This window comes from Ornithorhynchus anatinus, chromosome 11 (genome assembly GCF_004115215.2).
Source record: "Ornithorhynchus anatinus isolate Pmale09 chromosome 11, mOrnAna1.pri.v4, whole genome shotgun sequence".
NCBI classification, from domain to species: Eukaryota; Metazoa; Chordata; class Mammalia; order Monotremata; family Ornithorhynchidae; genus Ornithorhynchus; species Ornithorhynchus anatinus.
In genome coordinates this window covers 6026018-6046107 of record NC_041738.1, presented here as the reverse complement: position 1 = coordinate 6046107, position 20090 = coordinate 6026018, and the positions used below count along the sequence as shown (strand labels likewise).

The 20090-nt window shown below is 43.1% G+C and overlaps 1 protein-coding gene across 8 annotated transcripts in view; it reads left to right on the top strand.

The window, feature by feature from the left end:
* CHD9 (chromodomain helicase DNA binding protein 9) overlaps positions 1-20090 on the top strand; it is a 208292-nt gene that overhangs the window by 184334 nt on the left and 3868 nt on the right. For 5 of the 8 annotated variants that reach the window (XM_016226832.3, XM_029075873.2, XM_039913496.1 and 2 more), the window contains 12 exons: positions 43-100; positions 1324-1366; positions 2834-3053; positions 4207-4409; positions 6295-7206; positions 10031-10191; positions 11697-11969; positions 12751-12919; positions 16880-17019; positions 17376-17597; positions 18324-18452; positions 19981-20085. In XM_016226832.3, coding sequence (XP_016082318.1) covers positions 43-100; positions 1324-1366; positions 2834-3053; positions 4207-4409; positions 6295-7206; positions 10031-10191; positions 11697-11969; positions 12751-12919; positions 16880-17019; positions 17376-17597; positions 18324-18452; positions 19981-20085 — 2635 coding nt within the window. The remainder of the gene's footprint in view (positions 1-42; positions 101-1323; positions 1367-2833; positions 3054-4206; positions 4410-6294; positions 7207-10030; positions 10192-11696; positions 11970-12750; positions 12920-16879; positions 17020-17375; positions 17598-18323; positions 18453-19980; positions 20086-20090) is intronic. The other 3 variants (XM_016226833.3, XM_029075877.1, XM_029075871.2) reach the window with 2 other exon arrangements.

Below are 20090 nucleotides of genomic sequence, written 5' to 3'. Positions count from 1 at the left end.
GTACTTAGAAATAATTGCAGTGCTTTGCTGACATTTTAACAGGGACGTGGAAGATCCAGAATACAAACCAGCCCCGGCTATGTTTAAAGATGATTTAGAGGTATGGAGTTTAAGCGTTAAGTTTACTATTTCAGGCCATATCTAGAATATCCATTTTTAACTTTTCTTTGGTCGCTACTAATATCTCCTCAGATGAATTTACCTCACCTCAGAAAATCAGTTGAGCTGCAAATGATGATGTCTCCATAGGATTAATTTAACACAGTCATCATAGAAAAAATATTCTATTTAGTCTTAAAAGTGTGAAACATCCGCAGCGGGGAAGAAAAAAATGATTTCACTCTTCATTTTGTTTAGACCTGCTATTTTGATCAGCAGCTAAGTATAAGGAAAGATACAGGAAAATTTTGAAGATTATTGATTTTTACTGGACGAGGGATCAAAAAAATGAACTTTTTGTAGCTTTTTGCTTTGGTTCATAAATTTTAAGGACTGTTTTTGACTAACCTGATTTTTTTTCCAATTACCAACAGCAGAGGCACAAAATAACAAAAATGGCAACAGCAATAATACTTTCTCTGAAGAATCCAAAGGTCATTCTCATACATCATTTACCATCTCAACACTCCTCTGAAGGCAAAGGGAGGGGAGGTTCTATTCTATAAGTGAAATAACCTTTCTCATATTATAACCAACGAACTCCCTAGTAAGAACGAATTGTATGGCAAACAAACAAATATATTTCATGTGGTGACTTTATCAGTTCCCATAAATTGTCCTGGAGTTTTAGGAAAATTCGAGTGTTCAATAGAAAAGAGGTTTTCCTTTTGAGTTAATGACTTTACCTGCTAAAGAATGAGGTCTTGATACTCATCCTTGCCTTAGCTGAGCTAATTAATCTTTAGTGACTCACCGGTCATAAAATTAAATCATTAATATTGTTATTGGTTAAAAAAAATGAGTATGTGTTTTTGAAATTGATTATGTGTTTTTGATATTGTTCTGTCTTTCAAGAAACTACCTTTCCTTGCTATGTCCCTCCTCTGATTTTGAAATTTGTAATAATATCTCTATAAAGGAAATCTTCATTACTAATGTGAAGTTAAGGTAACCACCTGTCACTGAATAGGCGTTTTTTTTTTCCCTTTTCTTTGCAGAGATTTCAAACAAAATGTGTTTTGCTTTAATAATAATGAAATTGATTCCTTCAGAGGTTACCCAAGCAGGACCCTTCCCCCTGAAAACTCTTCTCCCTTCTTAATATATACTCTACATTGTGCATTTCACAGAAATTGGTTTTAACTTTAATTTTATTTTTTAAAGGATGATGTGTCATCTCCGGGAGATCTTGTAATAGCCGATGGAGGTAAACATTTTTTACCTGCTTTGAATTGTATTTTAAAATCACAGTATTATTATGTCACCATAAAACAGATATGGTAAGAAAACCTTAGCGATACGTTGAGGAGACTGAGTTGGAATTTTTATTTGAAAACATTGCATAGAATGGATGAAGGAGATCGAATTGATTGGAATGTGAGTGATCATTGTATGTGGGTCGCCAGAGCAACTGTGTGTTCATTGGCCAAGTGTCTTACTAGGATTTTTAGTGTGGTTATCAAGACCTCAGTTTTCTGAGATCGCGGTTATGTCCACAGGAAAGATATTGTTCAGGCAGTCACATATTTCTAATACAGTTTGCATGTGGAGTTTGGTGCTGCCTACTGTGTCTCTGGGTCTTTGTGGCTGCTGATTGAACGCCATGACATTGCCTGTCGTATTTGCCATTTACTAAAAGCCTCTTGAACGGTCGTTACTGAAACAGGAAGGATCCGGTATAGTATTGATATCCATAATATTAATTTAATTCTAATTATTAATAATGGTGATATGCATTGAGCACGTTCTCTGTGCCAAGCCCTGTACTAGTACTGGGGTTGATACAGGAAAATCAGGATGGACATAGTCTCGGTCCCACATGGGGCTCACAGTCTAGGAGGTAAGGAGAACAGATTTTTAATCCCCATTTTACAGAAGAGGAAATTGAGGCACAGAGAAGTTAACTGACTTGCCCAAGGTCACACGGCAGGTAAGTGGCAGAACTGGAATTAGAACATAGGTCCTCTGATTCGCAGGTGCATGTTCTTTCCACTAGGCCACGCTGCTTCAGGCTCAGAAACCGACCATGGCTCAGTTAAGTTAAAATTATTCCAACGGTCTCAACGAAAGATGGGCTTTTTCAGCTTCCCCCAGATTCTCTGTGCCCAATCTCAGCCTGACTACTCCTCAAAACTTCCCTGGGCTGGTCCTCTCCTGATCCTTTCCAGAGCAGTTACCTGTGGAAGGAGAGACCCTTGTTATATCTGTGCAGGAGACCTTGATGGCTGACCAGTCCTGAATATTGTGGATACAGTTGCTGAGGTAGCCTTCAAATCAGTCATCATCATCATCAATGATATTTACTGAGCACTTACTGGGTGCAGAGCACTGTACTAAGCGCTTGGGAGAGTGCAATAAAACAGAGTTGGTAGACACATTCCCAGGAGTCTTTACCCTTTCCTGTAATGGGGAAGGAAGTGTGAACTTATTTTAGTCCAAAGGATATTGAAAGATAACTTAGAAGTAAAAGTTGTGGACAGGAGAACGGAAGGTGAGTCTTCCTGTTGTATGAAAAATAACAATGATATTTGTCAAGATGAGGAGAATGGTGCTACCCAGAACCACTTTGTAGGTAAAGATGTCCCAGTGAAGCCATAGGGAAGTCACATTTCAGTGCCTTCCTGTCACTGTCCGCCTAAAATGTTCTGCTTTTTGCTTCCTGTTTGAATGTCAGATGGTCAAGTGATGGAAGGAGACAAAATTTATTGGCCTACGCAGTCTGCCCTAACCACCCGTTTGCGCCGCCTCATCACGGCCTATCAGCGAACTAGTAAGAACAGACAAGCCCAGCAGGTCCAGCCAGCTTTCTTGGTGCAGGCCAGTGTGATGCAGCCTCCCTACGAAGAAGCTGTTCTGAACCCTAAAATGGCCGCCAAGATCGAACGACAGCAGAGGTACTTGTTAGCGCCCCTAAATGTTTCCCTTTTTTGTAGGTAAATGGAACAGTTCTTTCTGAAGGATCTCAGGGTACTCCATCCTGACAATCTCCTCAAGAATACTTGTTAGATGATCCGGCCAAATAGTAATAATTATAATTGTGGCATTTGTAGAATGCTTACTGTGTGTGCCCAGGCACTGGGGTAAATACAAGATAATCAGGTCGGACTCAGTCCCTGTCCTTCATGGTGCACACAGTCCAAATTCACGATAGGTTAGGAGGAGGAAGGTCATGCCTCACAGCCACAAAGGAAATTGACTGAATGAGATTTGCGGGATTAAATCAGTTACTGAATGGGGTTCTCATTCCTTTAGGCCTCACACAGAAAGACTTTGCTGCCATAGAAGTAGTAATAGTACTTAAAAAGGGCTTACTGTGTGTAGATAACTGTACTGAGCTCTGAGAAAGAGTATGCAAGTGGGATTCAGACACAATCCCCATCCCTCGAGGGGCTCACCATGCAATCAAACACAGGCTTCCTGACCAATACACAGAAAGTTGTGTAGATGGAATTGAGTTGTTGTGAGACTTCAACCTCCAGTGTTTCTTCAAGCAGCTAATGCTCACTGTTGTCATTTGTGGGTGAATGAAATCATCATCAGTGATCTATTTTGAGCATTTACTTTGTGCCAGAACACTTTATAGGCGCTTAGGTACAGTATAACCGAGTTGGTAGACCCATTCCATGCCCACACTGAGCTTACATTCCAAAGCGGGAGACAGACATCAATATAAATAAATAATTTATGATGTGTAATGTAGAGATAAGTACATAAGTGCCATGGGCAAATATCAAAGGCTCAAAGTCAAAGCTCCAAGTGCATAGACGATACAGAAGGAAGAGAGAGCCGGGGAAAAAAAAGCTTCATCAGGGAAGGCCCGATTAAGAAAGAGGGTGAGATCGTTTGCAGATGAAAAAGAGGTAAAAAAAAAACCTGTCTGCAGACGTTCTAGACATTGTTTAATTACTAAGAAATTTGCGAGTTCTTGAAAACGGACTATGCTCTGATTACCAGAGTTGTTGAAAATAGCAGGTTGGTGGTGTTCAATCAGCTTGGACCTGTTGTCTAAGTGTGAGTGGTGTTTTTCTTATCTTTGGCTCAAATTAGATGGACAAGACGAGAAGAAGCTGACTTTTATAGAGTCGTATCTACATTTGGAGTGGTGTTCGACCCTGACAGAGGGCGGTTTGACTGGACAAAATTCAGAGCCATGGCTAGGCTCCACAAAAAAACGGACGAGAGTTTGGAGAAATACCTGTATGCGTTTATGTCGATGTGCAGGAGAGTCTGTCGCCTTCCTTCAAAAGAAGGTATGTAGCGTCCGTTTCTCTGTCCTGTAACAGGCATTAAAAAAGAAGTCAAACACCAGAGGTTTAAAATAGATAACATTTATGTGAGATTTCAGCAAAATACAATACATTATGTATCTTACCACAGGAGAATGTAGATCTTCCTGGGACCTGATAAAGTCTTTTTCCCTGAGGGAAATGTTGAGCCCTTTTCTCCCATTCAGAGCCCCTCAATGCTGCCTGGAAAGCCACAGGGTAGCCACCTCAGCAGTCACCCACTTTGCTCCTTCTCTTCGTGCCTCTTTCTTGCGCTTTGTAGAAGGGAGTAGAATAGTGGCAGGCACGGTGACAGCAGAATCATTGGCGGCTTTTGTTCACACCTCCAAGTGAAGCTAGGTGCTCTCGCACACAATCATTTGGTGGTATCTATGCAGTACCTGCTGAGTACTAGGCATCGTACTGAGCACTTGGGGGAGACTACATAAATAGCAACATGTAGTCCCTGCCTGGAAGGAGTTTACAATTAATGGGTGAGACAGACAAATTGTTGATCAAAAAGAGTAAGAGCTAGGGGGAGAGCAAGGGTAGAGGAAGTAGTGCAAACAACAGACTGAAATAACTAAATGAATAGTTGGTTGTAAGGCTAAAAATATTAATTAAAATGAACACATGAGTACTGTGCCATCATACTCCACCTCAAACGAAGTCCTTAACATCATTTTTAAAGCACTCAGTTTACCCCTCCTACCTTACCTCACTTATCTCCCACTAGAGCCCAGCCCACACACTTGGTTCCGTGCTGCTTCGATCTCTCCTTTCTCGCCACCGACCCCTTTTCTTCGTCTTGCCTCTGGCCTGGAACTCCCTCCCCTTCCATGTATTCCAGACCACCACTCTCCCCACCTTTAAAACCTTACTAAGATCACATCTCCAAAAGACCTTCCCCGATTGAGCCCTCTTTTCCCCGAGCCTTTAAGGCCAAAGGCAAGTAGTTTCTTCTCTAGCATGCCTGGGTTGCTGCTAAATGACTTCAAGATGGGAATATTCATCTCCTTTTCTAGCACTTAATTCGGGGTAGGTTTCCCTGCCCGGACTTCAAGACAGCCTACCTCCCCCTCCATGGGGAGTGAATCAGTTTTGGTCTATGTGAATTATGTTGGAATGCTTTTTACTACCAGTGTGGTGTAGATCCAGTGTGGTGTAGATCTACCAGTACTCAAAGTTAAAATGACCTAATAAGCGTAAAGCAGAGAAGGTGAGGAGAAGGTGGTATTTCATTGGTGAGAACAAGCAAGCTCCCAGGGCCACTGGGAAGAGGAGGAGAAGCACAGAACCAGGATCAGCAGGGTGAATTTTAGGCCCTGAATTTTCCAAAAGCCCCTCCTTACTGTGGAGCTTGCTCTGGTGGAATGTACATCCCTATCTGACAAAGAGATCTAAAAGCAAAACTGGAGAGATTTATCTAATGGGATCGAGGCCAAAGGGAATAGGACCTCAGAGGTTTATGCTGTAATTTCTCTGGGGGGTACACGGGTCCTTGCAACCCTTCACCCTTTCTGCCATACGTCACCCCTTATCAAAAAAAAGCCCTCCAGAATCATTTGTGTTTCCCTGCTGATAATATCTTCCCTGTGTTCAGCACATCAAAGGCCGACAAATGCGACAAAGACAAATGCGACAAATGCGGCTGGGGTTTGAGATGATCCAACAACACCGAAGGGGGTTTAAACAGTCACTTTGGCCTCTGGCATCCCCTAGAAATTTTGGATCAACCACCTCCCCAGTGGGGGCTACAGTTCCCAGTTTGTGAAGTGGATGTTGAAGTGAATAGGTTATTAGTTTCTAAACTCGAGGAAAATATATTGCTTTCTCAAACCTCATGCTCCCGGATTGATTTTTAATCCAGAATCGGTGGACCCGAGCATCTTCATCCAGCCGATCACAGAGGAACGTGCTTCGAGGACTTTGTACCGCATCGAGCTCCTCAGGAAGGTCCGGGAACAGGCTCTCCGACACCCACAGCTGTTCGAACGCCTAAAGCTCTGCCAGCCGAATCCAGACTTACCCGTCTGGTGGGAATGTGGCCCTCACGACAGGGATTTACTCATCGGAGCTGCTAAACACGGGGTTAGCAGGACAGACTATCACATCCTCCGAGACCCCGAGCTCTCGTACATGACGGCTCAGAGGAACTACAGTCAGAACAAAGTGGCCCATTCGCGGACGTCGACGCCCCTTTTGCAGCAGTATCAGATGGCCCTGGCGGCTTCTCCTCTTACTCCTCAACCTCGGCCGCCGGATACGAAAGGGAATCCGCTCGAGGAGCCGAAGGTTAAAAATGAGACTCTGAAGGAGGAGCCCCCGTCTTCTGAAGCGGAATCTCTGTCTTCCGAGGAAACCAGGACAGTAATGAAATCTGAACCATTGAGCCCCAAGAATGGTGTGTGGTCACAGACTCCTGCAGATCAGAAATCTAGTGGGAAAGTTGAAACAGACAGGCGCATGGTCGCAGCAAGGACAGAACCCCTAACTCCAAACCCAGCTTCCAAGAAACAGAGAGTCAGCAAGAGAGGATCAGAATCCAGCTCTGATTCAGACTCTGATTCTGACAGATCATCCTGTTCTTCTAGGTCATCCTCTTCCTCCTCCTCCTCCTCTTCCTCCTCTTGTTCCCACTCTCGATCAGGATCCAGCTCTTCATCCTCCTCATCTTGTTCTTCAGCCTCTTCATCATCATCCTCTTCGTCTTCATCCTCTTCTTCTTCGTCTTCCTCCTCAGAGGAGAGTGACAGTGAGGAAGAGGAAGCACAAAAACGAGGTATGGGGGTAGATTCATACAGCTCTCTTTATAAAACCCTCAAATGAATGGGAAGAGAACCCATTTTATCAGTAAGTGTCGGTCAGAAATGGCTTACGGAGGGGCAAAAGCTCTGGTAGCAGATGAATCGCTCTTTCTGCCACGCGTGACAACCGTACTGAAAAATATTTTTGGATGAGTACCTACTGGAGAAAGACGGTGGGGTAAATACCTCGTGGTCGGTCTGATTTTTCTGGCAGGCATTTCAAGTGCCCAGAGTAATCTTGCTCACGTTCCTCGAAAATCATTGCTCTGGGGTCGGCATACTGCACTGTGGTTGGTGGCTATTCTGGAAGGGGAGAAAGGAACCTGGTTTTCCCCTTCCCTCTTTTCCTCTCGCCAAATTGAAATATATTTTTTTTCAGGCACTTTCCCATGGAACTGCCATCCCACCAATATTCCCTCCCTCAATTGGCTCCCATTTTGGAACATGCCTGTCGAATCTGTTATATCGCACTCTCTCAAGCGCTTAGTACCGTGCTCTGCACACAGCAGACACTCGATAAATATGATTGACTGAGTGATTGATTGTCATGGGCCCACCCTCCGTCTTCTCCACTCCCCGGGACAACACTATAGTTTGGCCAAGCCCCAGGCGATGCTTTTATTATGAATCCAGAGCACTTCGTAATAGCTTTTCATTAACCTGTCTGTAACGTGGACCTCCACAAGCACTTCGGATTCACTGCGTTGTTTCCACATGACTTATTTTGAGGCTGGTGAGGAATCCAAATCCAAAATAGGTTATTTCAAGTTAATGCAAAGATGCTATTGTCATCTGCGTAATGCATTTGATCAAAAGAGGTCCTTGTTTCTGGTCACGCTGTGGGGTGTCTGAGCTGTGAAAATATCCCCTCAGGGGTGAAATGTTGCTGCTCTGAGGAAAAAATAATTCGGAGACGGAACGTATCTTTCTGCATAGTGTCTGGGACGGAGCAGGTTCTGTTCTCCCAAAGGACTGTGGTATTCCTGACAGCAGTTGCCCCCGCTCACCCCAGCAACCAGGAAATTTAGTTTTCAGTGAGAATCTTCCGAGTTTTGCCAAGCCCCCATTGTACTACAAACAGGGGTACTATTTGGATAACCCATGATTTAACTTTGTGGAGCTCTTATCCCATCTCGGCTGTATCTCCTAGCTGTTTCTCCTCCCTCCCACCCCACCCGACCTGAGTTTCTCCCTTTCCCATCCCCTGTCGTTCACGCTGTACAGAGAGCGGAGTATGCAGACCCTCTCCCCTTGAACTGAGGCAGCACAAAGATGAGCTCGGTTTCTAAACTAAACAGAGCAACTCAATTTCTTCTTTAAATAAGAAAGCTCAGGAAAATACTGCTCTCTGTCCGTGGCTATGTCGATTCTGTGTCTATGTTTCATTCTGTCTTTCTTAAATTCTTCTCTTTTTCTGTCTCTGTTTTTCCCTTCTCTGCCTCACCACCTCTGACACGTTCTCTTTTTCTCTCATCATAGTCAGTAAATTTGTTGAATGTTTGCTGTTGTGCAGAGCACTGTCCTGGACCCTTGGGAACACACGATAAAAGTAAAAGTGTAGGTCCCTGCCTTCTAAGAGCTTGCATGCTATTGGGACTGTGTGAATTAGCTTGTCTTTTTCTCTGAGGCAGTTTTTCTGTTTCTCCCTGAATCTGTAGTTCTCTGTCTGTCTCTCTTTTTTGTCTGTATGTGTGTGTCTCCTCCTGAACTTGAGCCTCCACGAGACTCCTGCTCTGTCTGCTTTAACCCATGTGAGTCCAAAAAAAAAAAAAACCACCACAAAACCATAGCGATCATAGTTCATCAGATTAAGGAAAAAAAGGGGCGACACTGAGCCACTTGCATCGTGTCAAGGAGACAAGGGATATGCACAGGCATGTTCGGGAAATGGCATGGAGCTGCAAATTGCTTTTCCATTCCGAAGCATCTGATTTTGGTGTGTTGGGGTGAGGGGGGCCAATCATCTTGTTTAGAAACAATATAATGTGAACAGTCATGATATTGGAGAAGCAGCATGGCCTAGTGGAAAGAGCCTGGGCCTGGGAGTCAGAGGACTGGAGTCTAATCCCAGCACTGCCAATTGCCTGCTCTGTGACCTCGGACAAGTCATTTCACTTCTCTGGGCCTCATTTTCCTCAGCTGTAAAATGAGGATTCAATTCCTGTTCCCCTTCCTACTTAGACTGTGAGCCCCATGTGGGACAGGGACTGTGTCCAAATTGATTAACTTGTGTCTACCCCAGTGCTTTGAACAGTGCTTTACACATAGAAAGCACTAAACAAATACCATAATAATAATATAATATCCCTTCTTTTGATTTTACAGTGGGGGAAAATGCAGCCTAAAACAGAGGAGGGATCGGGATTTTAGAAATATTTACAAATCAGGGAACTGAGGAAAAGGAGAACAATAGGAGTAACTGTACTTTGCCAAGCAGAAACGGCAGTTTCGGTAACATTGTCGAGAGTTTGTTTATGTTTTTCTGGAGGTAGAGTTATCAGGATGTACTGCCCATATAGGCTCCATACCAACATGGATCAATTTTCAGCCTTTGTCCAAATTCGACGTCCCAAATGATCTCTCATCTCTTGTATTCAAATGGAAACTCCCTGCTCCCTTCCCTCACCGCCCCCCCCTCCCCCCCCCAGTTTTATTAGGTTGTCCTTGCTAATTCTTTCTCTTTCCAGCCTGGATGGATTTGGCTTGAAAAGGCATATGATGCCCTTCTGGATTGTATAAAGTTGCTTTAAGTCATCACAAGTGTTCAGCTGCAATAATGATGATTGTTGTTCTTGGCAGAAGGCCCTCCTCACATGAAAGCGGATGATGAAGAGAGCGTGGCCTCCCTGAGTACCATACAAGACGAGACCCAGGATAGTTTCCAGTTGAACAACGGAACGCCAAGTCCTGCTTACCTCCTGCAAGGAGGGTACATGCTAGCTGCCTCTTACTGGCCAAAGGTAAATTCAGGTGATGAGTAGGAGCTTGAATATATTTCCGTGAAGGGGTAATACTCCTGAATATTGTAAAATGTATTTGGGGGGCTTTTTAAAAATAGTATTTAAGCACTTACTTTAGGCCAGGGACTACAATAATAATAATAATAATTATGGCATCTGTTTTAAGTGCTTACTACATGCCAAGCACTGTTCTAAGTGCTGGGATAGATACAAGGTAATCAGGTTGTCCCTTGAGGGGCTCACAGTCTTAATCCCCATTTTACAGATGAGGTAACTGAGGCACAAAGAAGTTAAGTGACTTACCCAAGGTCACACAGCAGACAAGTAGCGGAGCTGGGATTAGAACCCTCTGACTCCCAAGCCCATGCTCTTGCCACTAGGCCACTAGGGTGGATCCAAGCAAATCAGGTTGGACACAGTCCCTGTCCCACATGGGGCTCACAGTCTTAATCCCCATTTTACAGATGAGGTAACTGAGGTCCAGAGAAGTGAAGTGACTTGCCTAAGGTCACACAGCAGCCCAGACACTAAAATAAATTACAGATAGGAAGGAACAGCAGAGTTTAGAGATATGTACCTAAATGCAGTGGGTTGCAGGGTAAGGACCTAAGTGTTCAGGTCATGTGGAAGTACTGAAGTAGCAGTTTGTAGGGGATGAAGGGTAGGGATATGAAAAATTAATCAGGGAAGGCCTCCTGCAGGAAATGTGATTTCAGAGGCTCCTCGAAGATGGGAAGAGCAGAAGTCTGCTGGATGTGAAAGGCAGGGAATTCCAGGCAGAAGGAAGGGTGTGAGCAAGGGGTAGAAAGACAGACAAATGCCAGGCAAGGCGTGGTAGGTTGGCTTGAGATGAGCTATGTGGGTCAGCTGGGTTGTAGTAGAAAAAGAGCAAGGGTAAGTAGTGGGGAGGGGCCTGATCGAGTTCCTTAAAGCTAATGGAGTCAGGAGTTTCTGCTTGATGAGGAAAGGAATGAACAGCCATGGGGACACATGCACAGAATCTTGATTTAGAAGAATGCTCCAGGCAGCAGAGTGAAATGTGCACTGGAGAGGGAAGACACTGGCGGCGGGAAGATCTCTGAGGAGGCTAATGGTAGAGTCGGCGTAGGACAAGGGCCTGGTCCAGCTTGACGGCAGTTGGGCAAAAAAGAAGCAGCAGATTCTGGAGAAGTCGTGCAGGAAAGGGCCACGGGACTCAATGACGGACTAAATATGGGAGACTGAGAGCTGAAAGAAAGAGGGAGTCAAGGATCATGCCTAGGTTACGGGCTCGGGAGAAGGGGAAGGTGGTGGTGTCGTCAACTGTCATGAGGAAAGTTAAGTGGAGGAGATTTGGGGGTGGAAGAAAAGGGAGTTGGGGACTCCTGCAGATCCAATCTGAGGTTGGGCTGAGCGATTCAAAGTGCTTCACCCGTGCAGAATGAGCTGTCAGGAATGGGTCTAAAAAGATAGCTCCAGAGGTCTGGCTCGATCCTCAAGGCACCCTTTCTTTTCCCCCTCCCCAGGATCGAGTGATGATCAACCGGCTGGATAGCATCTGCCAAACAGTCCTGAAAGGGAAGTGGCCTTCAGCGAGAAGGAATTACGACAGCAATACGGTGGCCTCTTTCTATACCACTAAACTCCTGGACAGCCCCGGGGCGGCCGCAGACTACAGCGAGCCCAGCGTTCCGACCCCACCAAGCACAGGGGTCAGAGAAGAACACGATCAGTCGTCACAGATGTCAAAGGTGAAGAAGCATGTACGAGAAAAGGAGTTTACAGTGAAAATCAATGACGTATGTTTATTTTTATTGCTCTAGGACCTGATTGCGATTTGCGGTGTGCAGCATGCTTTTCCCGCAAGTGGCTGCCTGCTCTCACTCTTACTTCCTTTGCACACTCATTTTTGGGGATTCGAATCAGTTTCTCTAAGATATTCCAAGTAGAATAAAGCCCTTATGGGCACTTTTCAGTGGACCCACCCCTGTTAAAATCCTTTCTGTCCGTGAATTTCTAATCTAGATGCTTTCTTAAGCAGCCTGTTTGGTGCAACCTCTAACCGTGTGGTAGTTTTTCGACACGTCTCAGTGAGACAGGTTCTCGTGCATATGGCTGTGTGGAACATTTTAGCATGCCCTGCTACCAATCACACTTTGTTTTCATGTGCTTTTTAAGTGGTCATAGCTAAATCGATTGCCCAGGTTTCCAAGCCCAATAAAATCTTCCAAAACCCAACCTTTCCCCATGTAATTTGAGAGTAGGCAGTAGTATGCATTAATAGAATATGAATACGATCATAAGAGAGGCTTGTGCGTGAGCTAGAAATGTGGGTAAAATACCCTAGTGTTTCAGTTAAGGTATGAAAAAATGTAATTTTGAATTCATGTAAGGCGTCTATTAAAATGCCATCTCGGATGACTCGAGGAAGGCCAGGTTAATATTTTATGCTCGTTTTTCCTTACCCCCCATCCTTTGTAGGAGTAGAGTTCTCTTTTAAAGCCTTAAAATCCTGAGTTATCAAGAAAATGGTTTTGTTTCCTAAAGGTTCATTAATTAACCCAGGCATTTGTTTAACAGGAAGGTGGCTTGAAGTTGACTTTTCAAAAGCAGGGGCTTTCTCAGAAAAGGCCGTTTGAGAGTGAAGAAGGCGCCTTGGGTCAACAGCAGTATCTAGCCCGCCTGCGAGAGCTCCAGAACGATTCAGAGACCAGCCTTGTCAATTTTCCAAAATCCATGCCAGTGTCAGGTAAATTATCTGATCATCTTAAGATGTTTCTTCCTAGCGCTTCTTAGGCAGATAGCCTGTTTCCTTCCTCTTTGATCCTTTGCACCTGATTATATGCTTCAGCTCAAGAAATATCAATAGGTCTTCTAAACAAAACTGGTAAAATATCTGAACTTGAAAAGCCTTCCAATCCCCGAGATTTGGACATGTAGGTGAGTTTCTTCAGCTGACTTTTCAAAAAGGGAGTCAGACATTAAGACAGATTCAGCAGGGGAAGATTTCAGCTATGAATCCTTTCGAAATGTGATCCTCACAGTTGATAGTAATGAAGACAATAAACCCATCAATAAAACAATGAAGCATAATCTCAGATATCTATCGGTGTTAATGTTGAAAGTCTACTCCTGTGTTTTCTGGGTTCCCTTTGTTTTAGTCTTCTGAGGTTCAAGAGACAAAGTGATGCGTGTTGTCGTCATTTTCGTCAAAAGTTCCTCCCTTTGAACTTTGAACGTCTTATCATGCCTTAGCATTATTTTACTGATGGTACTACTGATGGTGTTCCCAAGGTCTCTTAATAGCGATCTTGTCTTACCCTTACCTTTGGCTGTTAAGTGGCTCAGTGATATCTCTGTATGGAATATTGGGATAGAACATCTGTGGTGGATCCAAATCACCTTTTTTTAAAAATGGTATTTGTCAAGTGCTTACTATGTCTCAGGCACTGTACTAAGCACTGGGTAGATATAAACTGATCAGGTTGGACACAGTCCATGTCCCGCATGGGGCTAACAATCCTAATCCCCATTTTACAGATGAGATAACTGAAGCACAGAGAAGTTAAATGACTTTCCCAAGGTCACACAGCCGAGAAGCAAAGGACCTGGGGTCAGAACCTGCCTCCCAGGCCTGTGCTCATTCCACTAGACCATGCTGCTGCCTTTCTGGGGATTAAGGATTACCACTGCCTTCTGGACCCTCCGAAACTTGCTGTGGCATTATTCAAGGGGAGAAGTTGGGCTTCTTAACTTGGTGTTTACTTGCTCATCATTTGACATCATGATGCTTGGGAACAGAATTCATTTTAGTGCTCTTATCATCAGTGCAGTGCTTTAGGTGTGTTAGGGTTATCCAGTTTCAGGGTTTACTAGTTTAGGGGTTTATTTTCGGTCCACAGCGCTGTGGTGACCCTGCAAGCATTTGACAGTCATTAACATGTTTTCCACGAGCATGCTTACCGAATTCTGGATTTGCCCCTCGAGAAGTTGTAGCTATTGAGTTGGTTATCGTCTCTCACCCCCTACTGGGTCACCACTGCACTTAGATGTGCACCCTTTATTCACCCCTCTCTTAACCTCACAGCAATTTTGTACAAATCCGTAATTCATTTGTATTAAGGTCTGGACTGTAAGCTCTTTGTGGGCAGTAAACGTGCTTACCAGCTCCATTATACTGTACTCTCCCAAGCGCTTTAGTACAGCCTTCTGCCCACAGTAAGCTGTTAGCAAGTACGATCGATTGGTAGAGTTTCGTAGCGGCCCAGAAGTATCATCCATGCCAGCTTCTGGGCCCCTTGTTTCGGTCTTGAGTTTGACTGTATAAATTAGGGTGATTAGGACAATTTATTAGAGAGCACTGATATACTCCACTGGTGATGGGGGAATGTGCCAGACAAGGTCTATTCATTTTGACACACCCGACCGTGCCAAGCCGCGGTAGCCTTAGGATGGGAATGAATTTTTCAAGGCGGCCAACCTTGCTAAGTAAGAGCCAGGCCTTAGGTCTATTGATCATGTCAAATGCTTATGTGAGATAGATGAAAATAGTCTCAACCTCTTGATTCTATTCCTTGTACTTCTCTGGATCTAAAATGCAGACCTTATCCTCTGTGCCACATTACAGTCTAATGCCAAATTATGATTTTGAGAGAACCCTGTTGATCGGTGTTCAAAAACCGGTCCAGAAACATCCTAGCTAGGACCATACAAATGGTAGAAATCTCTGGTAGATCAGTGAAATTCCTCAGTGGCATCTGCAGACTGCTTTCTGCCTTTATTTACTCCAACCTGACTTTATAGTATAAGATTGAACGCTCCCATTCTTCCCAAATCTTCAGTCCTGCACAGAACACGTCTGAAATTTCGAGTCCAAGGCAGTTTCACTACCTTCCACCTCACCATTTGGTGATTGAATGACTGTACAGTACAGGAAAATAACAATTAGAACCTACGTTAAATGTACAGAACATTCTGTAAAGGATCCATAGGTTCGGTCCCATTCACCTCAAACCATTGCAAATCCCAAATTCACACATTGCTTTTATGTGGCCTGCATTTTATAGCTTTGATCAATCAATCATATTTATTGAGTGTTCACTATATGCAGAGCTCTGTACTAAGCACTTGGGAGAGTACAGTGCCACAGAATTAGCAGACACATTCCCTGCCTAGAAGGAGTGTGAAAGGTGTTTGGTTTGTGCCACTCAGTGTAATACAGCTCTTCAGAGTTTAAGAGGCAATCTTTGTCAGGGGCCACATAACAGCTGGACAAACAAGGCAATTGAATGGGATGATTGACCTGTAGGGGTCTTTGCGGGGGCAGTCACAGCCCATCAAATAGTGTCAATCAATTGGTTAATCCATGGTATTTACTGAACACCTAATGAGAGCAAAGCACTAGTCTAACCTCTTGGGAGAGTACACCAAAAGCTAAAAAAACAAAAACCTGGGTTTTAATCCCAGCTCCACTATTTGTCAGCTGTGACCCTGGGTGAGTCACTTCACTTCTTGTGCCTCAGTTATTTCATCTGTAAAATGAAGGTTAAGACTGAATGTCCCACGTGGGACATGGACCGCGTCCAACCTGACTAGCTTTTATATGCTCCAGAGCTTAGTACAGTGCCTGGCACAAAAAAACCAGTGACGACAAAAAAATACATTCCATGTCTTCTGGGAGCTTACGGTTTCCATCCTTCCATCCCTTCACTGCTCCCAACAGTGAAGTAAGAGTTTTTCCTGGCATGGGACCTCCAGGTGCCTGTGATCCCGAGAGAACAAAGGGCTGGATTTGAGGAGTTCTTAGGGGGTCCCCTGCCCAGGGAGCCTTTCAGCCAGCTGTTAAAGTGGTCTGGGTCTACAGAGAGAACAGTCATCAGTCTCAGAAGGGATGGGGCTTAACTTTCACATAATAACAGACGAATCACTACCTCCTCAGGCTTTTCTCTGTCAAGGTGAACCTCTGTGATCTGGATATAATGAAGTGTTTCGGGTTGCTGTTTGGGGGTTTTTTTGCTGTAAGAATGATGAACTACTTACAGAGATGTCTTTGTCCTTTGGAAAATAGTATTTTTCATTCTAACCAAGTTGTAGGTGAATTTATAATAATTAACATTTACCCTGTAGGTTGAGAGAAGTAATTGGGGAAATCGCCACTGAAGGATTGTGGTTATTAACTACCAGTGTATTTGAGGGGGGGGACACTTGTCACTTTAAAATCTAATGTACTTTCATTTACGGAGCAGGTTCTTACAAGACAATTGCTTCTTTCATTTCATAAGAAACTCTTTACTCCATGAAGAAGGTTGGTTTCATTATCCCCATTTGTCAGATTAATAACCTGAAGCATATCTTCGTTGTTTTTTTTAAGGTCACAGAGCAATTCAGAGAATTTCAGATATAAATGATTGACACTTCCCTCTCTACTTTTACAGTCTATAAGATTCAGCCTGCCTAACATCATATTTGACCGAAAGTATAATTTGCAGTTAAGGAAAAAATTAAGTTTGAAGTACAAGGCTTTGCTAAAGTTTTCATGTATATTTCTGCTGAGGAATAAGGTGTGACTTTTCAGTCTGAGAATCATTAATATTTGGATTTTGAAAATGAAAATTAGCCAATTTAGAAAGATCTCTCTTGAATCCACGTTTGATTGGGTCCAGAGCGTGACTTTGCATCCCTAATCATTTTGCTTTCTTAATTCAATTAGGTACTTCCAGTCAATTAACCGTTAGTGCTAATGGAGTAATATTAGATAACCAGCCCCTAGTCAAAAAGAGGCGAGGAAGAAGGAAGAATGTGGAGAGAGTTAACATCCTCTTTTTAAACAGAAATAAACCTCCTAATCATGTAAGTACATTCAAATGCCAACTCTGAGTATCACTTAGTCCCTAATCACGAGCAACCTTTATCAGTCTAAAGTACTTAGTATTCTTCTCTTAGGGGAATACTTAATACGAAGATGAAAACAGGTTGTAGTGGTAATTTAAAAAAAAAAAAACTGAATCCCTGCATTAAAACTCTCAATGTTTTGCAGCCCATGAGAATGAATGTTAATGAAATCTGAGTTCTGGCCCATTTTGCCCCCCCCCCCCCCCACCTTGGTCCTCACTCTGTATTTTGGGAACTGAAACCTTTTTGGGTCACATAATCAGAATCATTAAAGAACTTGGTGGATTATTCTTGGATGTCCCATGTTTCCACAGATCACTCCAGGCATCGGCACCTCCCAGGTCGTTCCAGGCATAAACCCAGCATTGTCTTACCCTCATGCTCAAGGGATGCTGGATGTCGAAAGTCCCGTTCCGGTTATTAATCTGAAAGATGGGATGAGGCTGGCAGGCGATGATGCACCCAAAAGGAAGGATTTGGAAAAGTGGCTTAAGGAACACCCAGGTTATGTGGAAGATTTAGGAGCATTTATTCCTGTAAGTGTCTTTTTCCTTTCCTTTCTTTTCAGTTTGTAGAGCTTTTGTGTATGTGTGTGTGTGTGTGTGTGTATTTTCCTTTTTTTTAAATTGGACTTCCTGACAGAAATACTTGTTTTTATAGTTCATAGAACTTGTGTCTGCCTTTTCCCTTCATTTTTGTCTTAGTGGCCAAAGCCGTCATTTTTCAATTTTTATTTTTCTGTGCTTTTTAAAAATAATATCTTTATAAGTATTGTTCTTAAGGGAATTTGTCATTTGATTGACTTCTTTATTTTTCCTGCCTCTGTGGCTCTAGTATTTTCCATTTCCCCTTATATGCCAATAAGTTGCTCCGTAATTTCTCAAAATCTTTACTTTGAGATTTTTTTTTGAGGGGGTGAGAATTTTATAAGTATTATAAAGTATAATATAAAGTATAAGTATAAGTTAAGCAGTCAGAAGCATTTGTTGACTGCCTGGTGCGTGCAGAATCCTACATCAAATTTTTGAAAATGTACTGTAGAGTTAGTGGAAATGATTGCTGTTCTAAAAGAGTTTGCAAACCAGTGAGGGAAGTAGACACTAAAATAATTTACAAAAAGGAAATAACTTCGTGTCAAGGGGTCAAATAATGTGTTGAAATAGATCAATGACTTGTAATATCCTTTCACTATAAATCAATAAATTATCAAATGCCTTTTTAAGTTTCATTAATGTTTTTTCCCTACCCTCCATACATCCTAGAGAATGCAGCTTCATGACGGGAGACCTAAACAGAAAAGACATCGTTGCAGAAACCCCAACAAACTGGATGTCAATAGCCTCACAGGAGAGGAACGTGTCCAGCTGATTAATAGAAGAAATGCCAGAAAGGTATTTAGTTATCTAATGTTCTTCAAGTCTACTCAGTGCCTCATTTCAGTGAAATAGAGCGATGTATTTAAGTGCTTTAGAGATAGAACTCTACACAAAGAACATTACATGAACTCTTCCTAGACACACAGCTATTGGAAGTGGAAAGGACCTCATAGGTCAGGTCATTGGCCCCGGTCACTGAATAAAATGGGAGGAGAAAAACGGCTCTGTGAGTAAAAGTGGTCGATTTTAATTGTAAACAGCCCTAGATTCTAAGAAGAATGCTGGGGTTGAGCTGGGAAGTCATGCATTTTCAGCCGTTTGCTGTGTAGAATGTTCTTTGTTTCTACATACAATCACTGAGATTCAAACAGATCTATTCTCTGTAGTCCTAGAGGACAATAGAAGGCCATTGTTGATCAGTTTATGCTGATGTTGACCCATCTTCACGTTGTTACTTACACCGGTTGGCTCTATTGATTTTATATTACTTTTGTGAAACTTGTGTAAATTTTCAGGTGAAAGAATTTCCTCAATTTAATGTGGCTTACCCTATTCAGTTTTTCCAAAGACCATAATACTAGTTCCATATGACGCTCACTTATCACTGGTAGGTTTCCTCCTACTCTGTATCCTCGGTATCATCCTAGATTTAGGTTTAGATACTGACCACTAAAGGAACATACCACCCCATGGTAGAGTCTTGAGATTCTGTAATGAAAAAGCTGAGGAAAAGAAGGCAAGTGAAACTGAAGAGAGACAAAGGGAGGAACCAAAGGAGATTAAGCTAACAGGAGAAAAACTCACCTTGTGGGTAATTGGAGAACATTAGACAGAGAGATAGAAGAAGATAGTACTTAGAAAGGCAGATAAGGACAAGAGAAAATCGACTGTATTCCACCAAGAAACAGTATTTGTTGTCAGGTAGAATCTGTGGGGCATTATAGTTGTGGGGACAGCAAGGCCTCTTCGAACCCTGAAGAAGCATCTAAAGGGATGGATTTATTAATTCACCTGACTGTGCCATTGTTGAAAAAGAAGACCTGAACTTAAAAATGCTGCCCTCTGCTTTAGTGGCAGAGGACCCAGTCTTGGATGGAGTTTTTAAACCAACCCCTAATATTCTGTATTTTGTAGTTTTAAAAGAGTTGATTTATCTTTCTCAGTATTTGGGTCAGTAATACTCCAGCAACACTAAAGGTCTTGGTTGACCTTTAGTGCAGTACACTGTTGTACTGGCTTTTAAGCGATGCGTATGTGGTCTTACGGGGAAGTGAAGGGGAGCGAGCATATCAGAGAAGCCACAGTAAGAACAGTAATTGTCATTATCACTGCTACAGTATCTCAGTATCTGTTAAGCGCTAACTATGTGACGAGGACTGTTCTAATCACTGGGGTAGGTACAACCCAATGAGGTCAGGTACAGTCCCCGTCCCACAGGGGGCTTACAGTCTAAGTAGGAGGAAGAAATCCCATTTTACAGATGAGATCAATGAAAGTGTCATTTGGTATATTTGGGGTCCACAACTGTGTTTTTCCATTACAGGTGGGAGGCGCATTTGCTCCTCCTTTGAAGGATCTGTGTAGATTCTTGAAAGAAAATCCCGAGTACGGAGTAGCACCTGAATGGGGAGACGTGGTCAAGCAATCAGTGAG